Source organism: Xyrauchen texanus, chromosome 33, assembly GCF_025860055.1.
Source record: "Xyrauchen texanus isolate HMW12.3.18 chromosome 33, RBS_HiC_50CHRs, whole genome shotgun sequence".
In the NCBI taxonomy this organism is placed as follows: Eukaryota; Metazoa; Chordata; class Actinopteri; order Cypriniformes; family Catostomidae; genus Xyrauchen; species Xyrauchen texanus.
Genome location: NC_068308.1, coordinates 37154021 through 37167078, shown reverse-complemented (window position 1 = coordinate 37167078; position 13058 = coordinate 37154021). Strand labels below are relative to the sequence as shown.

The window sequence follows — 13058 nt, the reverse complement described above, 5'->3', positions numbered from 1 at the left end:
AACTAACTTTATTGTCTGTGGCAGTTTGAGCAGCAAGTGGAGTTTCATCTGAAAAGAGGCATTTTCTTTCTCGTCTGTCTGTGTGAAGGCAGCTGTGTCCAGTTTCAGGAATGTAAACTGCCGGCAGTAGGAGACTGGAAGACTGCTTTGACAGAAAATCCACTTATTTGTAGTAATATTTTATTTCCTAAAGTCTCTGGTTTTAGTGTTGGTGCCAAATTAGGTCCTTTGAGCACTGTGCTGAACAGCTGATATGGAAATAAAAGGTTAAACTACAAAGTAAGCTAGCAAAGCATGGAGCAGTAAGCAAAAGCGTCCGAACACTAGCGAAGCAGGAAGTCAGAGATTAATAAATTACGTAAAAAATACAAAAATCTAATGCATTAACTAATGTTAACGAATGGAACCTTATTGTAGTGTTACCATTTGGATATTTTATATATTCTTTTTTATCCTAATGATTTTAATAAGGGGACATCATTCTGGTTTTATCTCTGGCTATCTATCTAGTTTTCATCAGAATGTTTCCAGTTACACAACATCTGCTGGTATTCACAATCATTTCAGTCCTTTCACTGAGTAAGTTCTTATTTACCATATGAGACAAAGTCCATGGACATATACAAGTCTTTCAATGTTTCAATTATCTTTCTTCTTCCTTAACAGCCAGGGCACAGACTACAACATTAGGTAATTGTAGACCTGTGAATTCATAATCAATAAAAAAAAATCATTGTGAGTGTGCAAAAATGTTCCTGAGAAATCATTAACAGCATTTGTATTTGTGTCCATTCTTTCAGGTACAACAACAGTGGCAAGCAGCATTACGAGTGATGGAAGCTTTACTACTACAACCAGTATGTTACTGTATATCTTACACCAGAATCAGACAGAAAAACAAAATCTTGCTAAAATAGTAATTAACTCAACCTATGCTTTTTAATGTACTTGATGGATGTGTATTAGAATATAATTCAGTACTTTTGTTTAGCAGCCACTCCACAAACATCTACTAACTCAGGTAATTACAGACCTGTGCATTGATAATTAATACTACAACAACCAGTATGTTACTGTAGCTGTGCCTCATTTCGAAGGCTGCTTGGTTGGAGGCGTCCTTTGAAGGCTGCAGTATACCGAGCGTCCTCCTTTGAACAAGTCTCGTTTAAGCGAGACTGACTATCGTAGGACAATCGAAACGGAATGTAACATGGTTGCTATGACAGCATGCTACTCTTGAACTGACGCAAGGACTTTGAATGAGAAGGGAACAAAGTCCCTCTGGAAGGGAATGCATGAGGTTAAATTTAGGAGAGTTATAATGATGTAGCCAGAAAATAAAATAGATTTTACAGGTGTACTTCTAGTCCAATACTTTATTTAAATTATATATTGTAAGGGGTTAAGGGAAAGGAGGAGGCGTGAACTGGCTTAATAATATAAATCATATTTAATTAAATAAAAAGACACACATAAACACATACAGGGCATCTGCATGTAATTCTCTCTCTCCTCGCGCTTTATCCCTTGCCCCATCAGGCTGATTGGGGACCAGGCATGCATCATTTCAGCCTGGTCCTACCCTCCTCTGCTCTATAAACTTCCAGGCATTGCCTCAGGCCGGGAAGCCCCTGGCATGACGTATACACCCACCCCCTCTTCCATGGGGAGGGGCATGCCATGCGCCCAGTCTGCCGGCTGCTCATCCCGCCTTCCTCAACCTGGGAGGAGACAGGAAGGAAAAAACAACAAAAGAAAAGGAAAAGGCCAAAACTGTGCGACAGAGAGAGAATCAGCTCACTCACCAGTTCTCTGATGTGCTGTCGATTGTCCCCGATCACTCCTCCACACTCTCAGGTGGACGACAGCCATTCCTCCCAGGCGGACCGGAGTCAAACCACTGACCCCGAGCAGATAGAATACACTCCGCTTTTCTGCTGGCACTTTGAAAACTCCTCCTCCCTGGCAGTGTCCCTACCACTCCAGGCGGTCAGGAGTCACTTCCTCCTCCACTGCAGATAGCGGTCTTCTCGAACCCTCCATGTTTCTGGGGACGGCAGGGCACTCCTCGGCCCCTGGCTGCGCTCAATCGCTCCAGGCAGTCGGGGAGTCAAGACCCCACTCGTCCCACTGATGGTGGTCCTTCCCCTCGTCCGGGCAGTCAGGCTTCTCCATCACCCAGTGGATGGCAGCAGTGCTACCCTGGGTGGACGGCAGTGTCGAGGACTCTGTGACGGCCATCCCTTCTCCTTCCCAGGTTTTCGGCAACAATGTAAGGGGTTAAGGGAAAGGAGGCAGCGAAAACCGGCTTAATAATATAAATTATATTTAATTTAATAAAAAGACACATATCAACACATTCAAGGCAGCTGCCTGTAATTCTCTCTCTCTCGAACTGTCGTCACTGCCGCCTTTATCCGTCGCGTGCCCCATCAGGCCAATTGGAGACCGGACGTGCATCATTCCAGCCTGGCCCCACCCTCCTCCGCTCTATATATATTAATATAATTATACATATTATATACTCTGCACCCATATACTGAGGTACTTCAACTTGGCAATTAACATTGCTTGCGTTTTAACATCATATGTTTATAAGGTCACATTCAAAGTCTGCATTTGAAATGTCCTACTCGCTTTTCTGAAACTAGACAGCCTCGATTATGTATGCAGCCAACAAAATGTGACCTCCGAAGGACGCAGCCTTCCAAACAAGACACAGCCTTTATATCATTCCCAGAATCAGACAGAAAAACAGAATCTTACTCAAGTAGTAATTAACGCAAACTGTGATTTTTAATGTACTTGATGCAAGTGTTTTATAATATAATAATGTCTTTTTGTTTATCAGCCACTCCACAAACATCTGCTAACCCAGGTAATTGTAGACCTGTGAATTAATAACAGATTTATTGTATAAGTGTGCAAAAACTTTCCTGAGAAATCAATAACTGCATTTGTATTTGTGTCCATTCTTTCAGGTACAACCTCAGGGGCAAGCAGCATTATGAGTGATGGAAGCTTTATAACTACAACCAGTATGTTTATATATATATCATTCCCAGAATCAGACAGAAAAACAAAATCTTGCTCAAATAGTAATTAACGTAACCTGTGCTTTTTAATGTACTTGATGCAAGTGTTTTATAATACAATAATGTCTTTTTTTGTTTAGCAGCCACTCCAAAAACATCTGCTAACCCAGGTAATTACAGACCTATACATTGATAATTCATACTACAACAACCAGTATGTTACTGTGGCTGTGTCTCGTTTCGAAGGCTGCATGCTAGGTTGGATGCATCCTTTGAAGGCTGCCATATACAGAGCGTACTATCATTAACAGCATTTGTATTTGTGTCCATTCTTTCAGGTACAACAACAGTGGCAAGCAGCATTACGAGTGATGGAAGCTTTACTACTACAACCAGTATGTTACTGTATATCATACACCGAATCAGACAAAAAAACTAAATCTTGCTAAAATAGTAATTAACTCAACCTATGCTTTTTAATGTGCTTGATGGAAGTGTATTAGAATATAATTCAGTAATTTTGTTTAGCAGCCACTCCACAAACATCTACTAACTCAGGTAATTATAGACCTGTGCATTGATAATTAATACTACAACAACCAGTATGTTACTGTAGCTGTGCCTCGTTTCGAAGGCTGCTTGGTTGGAGGCGTCCTTTGAAGGCTGCAGTATACCGAGCGTCCTCCTTTGAACAAGTCTCGTTTAAACGAGACGGCCATCGTAGGACAATCGGAAACGGAATGTAACATGGTTGCTATGACAGCACGCTACTCTTTAACTGCCGCAAGGACTTTGAATGAGAAGGGAACAAAGTCCCTCTGGAAGGGAATGCATGAGGTAAAATTTAGGAGAGTTATAATGATGTAGCCGGAAAAGAAAATAGATTTTACAGGTGTACTTTTAGTCCAATACTTTATTTAAATTCTATATTGTAAGGAGGTTAAGGAAAAGGAGAAGGCGTGAACTGGCTTAATAATATAAATCATATTTAATGAAATAAAAAGACACACATATACACATACAGGGCAGCTGCTTGTAATTCTCTCTCTCTCGGACTGTCGTCACCGGCCGCCTTTATCCCTTGCGCGCCCCATCAGGCTGATTGGGGACCAGGCATGCATCATTTCAGCCCGGTCCCACCCTCCTCTGCTCTTTAAACTTCCCGGCATTGCCTCAGGCCGGGAAGCCCCTGGCATGACGTATACACCCCCCACCCCCCCCTCCCTCTTTCCATGGGGAGGGGCATGCCTTGCGCCCAGTCTGCCGGCTGGTCATTCCTACCTTCCTCAACCTGGGAGGAGACAGGAAGGGAAAAAACAACAAGAAAAAAAAGGCCAAAACTGTACAACAGAGAGAGAAGCAGCTCACTCACTAGTTCTCTGATGTGCCGTCGCTTGGCCCCGATCACTCCTCCACACTCTCAGGCGGACGACAGCCATTCCTCCCCAGGCGGACCGGAGTCAAACCACCGACCCTGAGCAGATATAATGCCACTCCACTTTTCTGGCGGCACGTGGGGACACTCCTCCTCCTCTGGCAGTGTCCCTACCGCTCCAGGCAGTCGGGGAGACACTTCCCTCCTCCACTCGCAGACAGCGGTCTTCTCTCGACCCTTCCACGTTTCTGGGGGACGGCAGGGCACTCCTCTGCCCCTGGCTGCGGCTCCATCGCTCCAGGCGGTCGGGGAGTCAAGACCCCACTCGTCCCACTGATGGTGGTCCTTCCCCTCATCCGGGCAGTCGGGCTTCTCCATCACCCAGTGGATGGCAGCAGTGCTACCCTGGGTGGACGGCAGTGTCGAGGACTCTGTGACGGCCATCCCTTCTCCTTCCCGGGTTTTCGGCAACAATGTAAGGGGTTAAGGGAAAGGAGGCAGTGAAAACCGGCTTAATAATATAAATTATATTTAATTTAATAAAAAGACACATATCAACACATTCAAGGCAGCTGCCTGTAATTCTCTCTCTCTCGAACTGTCGTCACTGCCGCCTTTATCCCTCGCGTGCCCCATCAGGCCAATTGGGGACCGGGCGTGCATCATTCCAGCCTGGCCCCACCCTCCTCCGCTCTATATATATTAATATAATTATACATATTATATACTCTGCACCCATATACTGAGGTACTTCAACTTGGCAATTAACATTGCTTGCGTTTTAACATCATATGTTTATAAGGTCACATTCAAAGTCTGCATTTGAAATGTCCTACTCGCTTTTCTGAAACTAGACAGCCTCGATTACGTATGCAGCCAACAAAATGTGACCTCCGAAGGATGCAGCCTTCCAAACAAGACACAGCCTTTATATCATTCCCAGAATCAGACAGAAAAACAGAATCTTGCTCAAGTAGTAATTAACGCAAACTGTGATTTTTAATGTACTTGATGCAAGTGTTTTATAATATAATAATGTCTTTTTGTTTATCAGCCACTCCACAAACATCTGCTAACCCAGGTAATTGTAGACCTGTGAATTAATAACAGATTTATTGTATAAGTGTGCAAAAACTTTCCTGAGAAATCAATAACTGCATTTGTATTTGTGTCCATTCTTTCAGGTACAACCTCAGGGGCAAGCAGCATTACGAGTGATGGAAGCTTTATAACTACAACCAGTATGTTTATATATATATCATTCCCAGAATCAGACAGAAAAACAAAATCTTGCTCAAATAGTAATTAACGTAACCTGTGCTTTTTAATGTACTTGATGCAAGTGTTTTATAATACAATAATGTCTTTTTTTGTTTAGCAGCCACTCCAAAAACATCTGCTAACCCAGGTAATTACAGACCTATACATTGATAATTCATACTACAACAACCAGTATGTTACTGTGGCTGTGTCTCGTTTCGAAGGCTGCATGCTAGGTTGGATGCATCCTTTGAAGGCTGCCATATACAGAGCGTCCTACTTTAAACAGGTCTCGTTTAAACGATACGGCCTTCGTAAGAAAAATGGTAATGAGACATAACATGGTTGCTATTACAGCACGCTACTCTTTAACTGGCGCAAGGACTTTGAATGAGAAGTGAACAAAGTCCCTCTGGAAGGGAATGAATGAGGTAAAATTTAAGAGAAAATAGATTTTACAGGTGTACTTTTAGTCTAATACTTTATTTTAATTATATATTAAAACTGCACACATCTACTGAGGTATTTCAACTTGGGAATTAACATTCCTTGTGTTTAAATATTGTAGTATTATACATACAGAACAATTGAAATTACATGATTTGAATCTAGGATTTACCCCTTTAATTCTGGAATTCCTCAGCATCATAAAGTAACGGACCAAGCCTCAACTTCCTACTGAAGGCCTGTCTTTGGACAATAAAATGGTCAAGACACTCTAAACAACCTAATTTAAAGCAGAAGTGACATGGGTCAGAAAGGCACCTCTGCACAACCTCCTGAACTTCCACACAGATCTAAAGCAGACTTTTCCTTGAAAGGTTTCCAAAAGACCATCAGATTTGCGCGACTCGAAAACTAAGACATTGCATCTTAATCCAGGAACATTCTACACAAAGTCACAGTACTTTACCGAATCAACCTTCTAAAATGTACAGAATGCATTTAATTCCACGATTCATACAACACTTAGGCTTGCTAGGCAATTCTGACAATTGCTTTGAACTGACAAATGAATGATTATAGCCTGATATACCTCTTTAAAATGTGTGTAAGGTTTTATCCATGTTTAACCAATACATTAACTAGTATGATTTTGTAACCAGGTATTTTCATGTTTTGTTACCTACACGTATAATATCCATGAAACAAATGTCATGTTTAGTATGTAAGCGTTCGCTGGCGTATGCAGAGAAAGCTGATGACAATGAATATCACGACTCTTGTACCATTCTCAAGATATAAAAGTTCATGATTAAATATGCACTATTTTTGAGCGGGAGATTTGTAAGAATCTGAAACAAAACGCCATAAATCAACTGTTGGAAAAGACAGCCCAGTTGACAATGTGACTCTGAAAAGTCACTTCTGATTGGTGCAGGACACCTTTGGAGATGCGACCATTTTCAGTTCAAATGTTTGCAAACAGGAAGAACACACTCTCTTCTCTCTTCCTCTCTTCTGCCTGCACATGCTTCATCTTCTGCTCCGCTGACTGCTCAGACTTCACTCTGATTCTTCCCTCATGGTCCTCTCTGGATCTTGTCAGAACCAGATCCATGCCATGTGAGGTTCAAGGAAGCTCGGGACACGCCATCCCGAGAAAGCTTGTCACTCTCAACAGTTCACACACCCATGAAAAGGCCTTGCTTCAAAGCCAACCTCATCAATCATACAGACAATAACTCTTCGATCTTATAGAGGTCCAAAACATTGACAGAACGGACTTTCAACCAAGCGCCATGAACCAAGAAACACAAAGAATGCAAGGAAACACCACAAAGAAATGCAAGTACATCTCCAATATTGTGCTCAAAGTGCTGGTGTATTAATTAAATAATTTGGGTAATCTGGTTGCAAATCGATGTAGACTCAAAAAAGGTTAAATGGTTCTTAAGGCATTGTCAACAGACTAGTTATTTGTCATTTATCTCATCTCTAGTTATTTGTCATTTATCTCATTTATAATGGTTGTCGAATACGACTAATTAGGTTGGCTTGAGAAAGCCAACTTACTGAAATCCTATTTAAACTTAATTAGTGGTGCTTGCCAAAGGCAAAGCATCACTATTGTTCTCTTGCATACTTATTAGTGGTGCTTGCCAAAAGCAAAGCATCACTATTGTTCTCTTGCATACTTATTATTATAATTCTTATAATTATTAGTGGTGCTTGCCAAAGGCAAAGCATCACTATTGTTCTCTTGCATACTTATTAGTGGTGCTTGCCAAAGGCAAAGCATCACTATTGTTCTCTTGCCTACTTATTAGTGGTGCTTGCCAAAGGCAAGGCATCACTATTGTTCTCTTGCATACTTATTAGTGGTGCTTGCCAAAAGCAAAGCATCACTATTGTTCTCTTGCATACTTATTAGTGGTGCTTGCCAAAGGCAAGGCATCACTATTGTTCTCTTGCATACTTATTATTATAATTCTTATAATTATTAGTGGTGCTTGCCAAAGGCAAAGCATCACTATTGTTCTCTTGCATACTTATTAGTGGTGCTTGCCAAAGGCAAGGCATCACTATTGTTCTCTTGCATACTTATTATTATAATTCTTATAATTATTAGTGGTGCTTGCCAAAGGCAAAGCATCACTATTGTTCTCTTGCATACTTATTAGTGGTGCTTGCCAAAGGCAAGGCATCACAATTGTTCTCTTGCATATTTATTAGTGGTGCTTGCCAAAGGCAGAGCATCACTATTGTTCTCTTGCATACTTATTCTTCTGCTTCTTCTTATTAGTGGTGCTTGCCAAAGGCAAGGCATCACTCTTGTTCTCTTGCATACTTATTAGTGGTGCTTGCCAAAGGCAAGGCATCACTCTTGTTCTCTTGCATACTTATTATTATAATTCTTATAATTATTAGTGGTGCTTGCCAAAAGCAAAGCATCACTATTGTTCTCTTGCATACTTATTAGTGGTGCTTGCCAAAGGCAAGGCATCACTATTGTTCTCTTGCATACTTATTATTATAATTAGTGGTGCTTGCAAAGCATCACTATTGTAATCTCACATACTTATTATTTTTATTTTTATTTTTATTTTTATCAGAATCAGAATCAGCTTTATTGCCAAGTATGCTTACACATACAAGGAATTTGTCTAGGTGACAGGAGCTTCCAGTCAACAACAATACAAACAATACCAAAAAAAACAGCAGCAAGGCATAGGTAATTAAAAACAAAAAGAACACAAAATAAATAATTATACATATACGTACATAAACTCACCTTCATACATACCCACATACACACCGTGAATTCAAATCTAATACAATCTGTTATATAAAGAACAAAAAACAGTATATTATGTACAGAGCAATGTAAGTAATGGCAGAAGTGGATAAGTTGGATAATATAATTTAAATTAAAATTAAACTGTGTATTGCACATAATTATTGCTCAATGGGGGTAATTTAACTGTTCATTAGATGGATGGCCTGAGGGAAAAAACTGTTCCTGTGTCTGGCGGTTCTGGTGCTCAGTGCTCTGAGCGCCGGCCAGAAGGCAACAGTTCAAAAGGTAGTGGGCAGGGTGAGTGGGGTCCAGAGTGATTTTACCAGCCTTTTTCCTCACTCTGGAAGTGTATAGTTCTTGAAGGGAGGGCAGGGGGCAACCAATAATCCTCTCAGCAGACCGAACTGTCCTTTGTAGTCTTCTGATGTCTAATTTAGGTGGCTGCACCAAACCAGACAGTTATTGAAGTGCAGAGGACAGACTCAATGACCGCTGAGTAGAACTGTTTCAGCAGCACTGGTGGCAGGTTGAACTTCCTCAGCTGGCGAAGGAAGTACAACCTCTGCTGGGCCTTTTTCACAATGGAGTCGATGTGTATCTCCCACTTCAGGTCCTGTGAGATGGTAGTGCCCAGGAACCTGAATGACTCCACTGCTGACACAGTGCTGTTTAGAATGGTGAGGGGGACAATGTTGGGGTGTTCCTCCTAAAGTCCACAATCATCTCCACTGTTTTGGCGTGTTCAGCTCCAGGTTGTTTTGACTGCACCAGACAGCCAGCCGTTCAACCTCCTTTCTATCACGCAGACTCATCATCATCTCGGATGAGGCCGATGACAGTGGTGTAGATCTGCAAACTTCAGGAGCTTGACAGAGTGGTCCTTGGTGGTGCAGTCATTGGTGTACAGGGAGAAGAGTAGTGGGAGAGCACACATCCCTGGGGGCACCAGTGCTGATGGTACAGGTGGTGGAAGTGAATTTTCCCTGCCTCACAAGCTGCTGCCTGTCCGTCAGAAAGCTGGTAATCCACTGACAGGTAGAGGTGGGAACAGGGAGTTGGTTTAACTTAGTCCGGAGTATATCTGGTATGATTGTGTTGAAAGCCGAGCTGAAGTCCACAAAAGGATCGCTAGCGTATGTCCCGGTCTGTCCAGATGTTGCAGGATATGATGCAAACCCATGTTGACTGCATCATCCACAGACCTGTTTGCTCGATAAGCAAATTGAAGGGGGTCAGAAAGGGTCCAGTGATGTCCTTCAGGTGGGCCAACACCAGTCTCTCAAATGACTTCATGACCACAGATGTCAGGGCGACAGGTCTGTAGTCATTAAGTCCTGTGATTTTTGGTTTCTTAGGGGCGGGGATAATGACTGGCGTTTGAAGCAGCATGGGACTTCACATTGCTCCAGTGATCTATTGAAGATCTGAGTGAAGATGGGGGCCAGTTGGTTAGCACAGGAGCGAAGGCAAGCTGGTGAGATGCCATCTGGTCCTGGAGCCTTCCTTGTCCTTTGCTTCCGAAAGACCACGGCACACATCGTCCTCACAGATCTTTAGTGCAGGTAGTGTAGCAGGAGGGAGGAGGGGGTTGCAGGAGGTGTTAATGGTTGTGTGAAATGAAGGTCCGAGTGCATGTGGGGTGTGAAATCGGGCCTTTCAAATCTGCAGTAAAACACATTCAGGTCAGATCAGCCAGTGGTTGGTCCGCCACAGGGTTGGGGTAGGAGTCCTGTAATTAGTAAGTTGTTTCAGGCCACTCCACACTGATGCTGGGTCGTTAGCTGAAAACTTGTTTTCAGCTTCTCAGAAGTAACTTCTTTTAGCCACTCTGATTTCCCTATTCAGTGTGTTCCTGGCCTGATTATACAAGACTCTATCCCCACCCCTGTAAGCCTCCTCTTTGGCATGGCGAAGCTGTCTGAGTTTTCCTGTGAACCATGGTTTATCATTGTTGAATGACAAAAATGTCCTAGTAGGGATGCACATATCCTCACAGAAACTGATGTATGATGTAACAGTATCTGTGAGCTCGTCCAGGTCTGTAGCTGCAGCTTCAAAAACACTCCAATCAGTGCAGTCAAAGCAGGCTTGTAGTTCCAGCTCTGCTTCAATAGTCCATCTCCTTATAGTCCTTACAACTGGCTTGGTTGATTTTAATTTCTGCCTGTAGGTGGGAGAAGATGAACCAGACAGTGATCAGAGAGACCCAAAGCTGCACGTGGGACAGAGCGATATGCATCCTTTAATGTAGTATAGCAGTGGTCCAGTATATTCCTGTCTCTGGTGGGGCATGTAATGTGCTGTCTGTATTTGGGCAGTTCAGCGTGTGAGATTTGTTTTGTTAAAGTCCCCAAGAATAATAATGACTGAGTCCGGGTATTGTTGTTCTGTGTCTGAGATTTGATCAGCCAGCTGTTGCAGCCTAAGTTCCCAGACGCTTTATATCTCTTAACAAAACTCGGCACCTAACTCGTCCCGCACCGTTTGGCGTAGACCCACGAATGAGGTGTCAAATCGAACGGCCTATTGAGGACACGTGTGCTATGACTTTTATAAGCGATCGGAGTGCGGTATTTGCCCCAGGGGCAAAAAAGCGGCCGAAAAATCACATAGACTTAACATTGAGACAAACTTTGGCGTCACAGCTCCAAGCGAGGATTTCAGTAGAAGCGTGTGATTTGCCACATTTGAAGAGGCTGGCAGGCTCTGTAAGAGCATACCTCAATATGGGGTAAAAGTTGCACCCCTGGGGGCAGGAGCTGCCCAAAAATGCCCCAATTGACTTATAATGGTGTAGGACGGCCCATGAAATGAAAAGGCATAGGGATTTGTATTGAACATAGCTCTGGATCACAGTGTCATAGAGACGAGGGGTGGGCTCATTTTACTCAGACGACCAATCAGTCTCTCAGGATCATTGTGAAGCTATCAAGCCACGCCCTAGCAACCATTAAGAGCACCTTAGCAACAAGTCCCATAGACTTCTATTGAAACATATCAAAGGGATATCTCCGGATAGAAGTGTCATAGAAACACAAGGGTGGTCTCGTTTGACTCGGGACAGCAAACAGCCAATCATGCATCAAATCAACACTTCCTAGCCCCTCCCTAGCAACCATTGTCGAGCACCTTAACAACCAAAATCCATAGAGGGATATCTTCCATTCTGAATGTCACAGAGGCATGGGAGTTGGTTTATATCATTCATACTGACAAGCAGCCTTTGGAGATTCATGATTGGCAGCTGCCAAGCCACTCCCTAGCAACTAAACAGAGTACCCTAGCAACCGTTTAGCAGTAACTATATCTCTGCACCAGAAAATCAGAGAGACTTCTGGGTTGATTTATTTCAATCAGGATGGCAAGGAGACTTGATTAGTATCACTATGGTAACTGCCTAGCAACCAGATGGGGTTACCCTAGCAACCGAGTAACAAATCACATATCTCTGCATCAGAAAAGCGTAGAGACTTCGGGTTGACTTATTTCAATCAGGATGGAAAGGACACTTCATTAGTATCACTATGGTAACTGCCTAGCAACCAGATGGGCTTACCCTAGCAACCGAGTAACAAATCACATATCTCTGCATCACAAAAACATAGAGACTTCGGGTTGACTTATTTCAATCAGGCTGGCAAGGACACTTGATTAGTATCACTATGGTAACTGCCTAGCAACCAGATGGGGTTACCCTAGCAACCGAGTAACAAATCACATATCTCTGCACCACAAAATAGTACAGACCTCTGGGTTGATTTATTTCATTCAGGATGGCAAGGACACTTTATTACTATCACTATGGTAACTGCCTAGCAACCAGATGGGGTTACCCTAGCAACCAAGTAACAAATCACATATCTCTGCACCAGAAAATATCACAGACCTCTGGGTTGATTTATTTCACTCAGGATGGCAAGGACACTTGATTACTATCACTATGGTAACTGCCTAGCAACCAGATGGGGTTACCCTAGCAACCGAGTAACAAATCACATATCTCTGCACTAGAAAACAGTAGAGACTTCGGGTTGACTTATTTTACTCAGGATGGCAAGGAGACTTCATTAGTATCACTATGGTAACTGCCTAGCAACCATATGGGGTTACCCTAGCAACCAAGTAACAAATCACATATCTCTGCATC

The 13058-nt window shown here is 42.7% G+C and overlaps 1 protein-coding gene across 50 annotated transcripts in view; it reads left to right on the top strand.

Moving 5' to 3' along the window:
- Nucleotides 1–13058, top strand: part of LOC127627216 (mucin-5AC-like) — a 99727-nt gene that overhangs the window by 6437 nt on the left and 80232 nt on the right. For 47 of the 50 annotated variants that reach the window (XM_052103550.1, XM_052103547.1, XM_052103546.1 and 44 more), the window contains exons 2-13: nucleotides 511–579; nucleotides 667–690; nucleotides 801–857; nucleotides 992–1021; nucleotides 2852–2878; nucleotides 2982–3038; nucleotides 3176–3205; nucleotides 3374–3430; nucleotides 3564–3593; nucleotides 5465–5491; nucleotides 5595–5651; nucleotides 5789–5818. In XM_052103550.1, coding sequence (XP_051959510.1) covers nucleotides 522–579; nucleotides 667–690; nucleotides 801–857; nucleotides 992–1021; nucleotides 2852–2878; nucleotides 2982–3038; nucleotides 3176–3205; nucleotides 3374–3430; nucleotides 3564–3593; nucleotides 5465–5491; nucleotides 5595–5651; nucleotides 5789–5818 — 484 coding nt within the window. In that variant the 5' untranslated portion in view covers nucleotides 511–521. The remainder of the gene's footprint in view (nucleotides 1–510; nucleotides 580–666; nucleotides 691–800; nucleotides 858–991; nucleotides 1022–2851; nucleotides 2879–2981; nucleotides 3039–3175; nucleotides 3206–3373; nucleotides 3431–3563; nucleotides 3594–5464; nucleotides 5492–5594; nucleotides 5652–5788; nucleotides 5819–13058) is intronic. The other 3 variants (XM_052103552.1, XM_052103553.1, XM_052103554.1) reach the window with 3 other exon arrangements.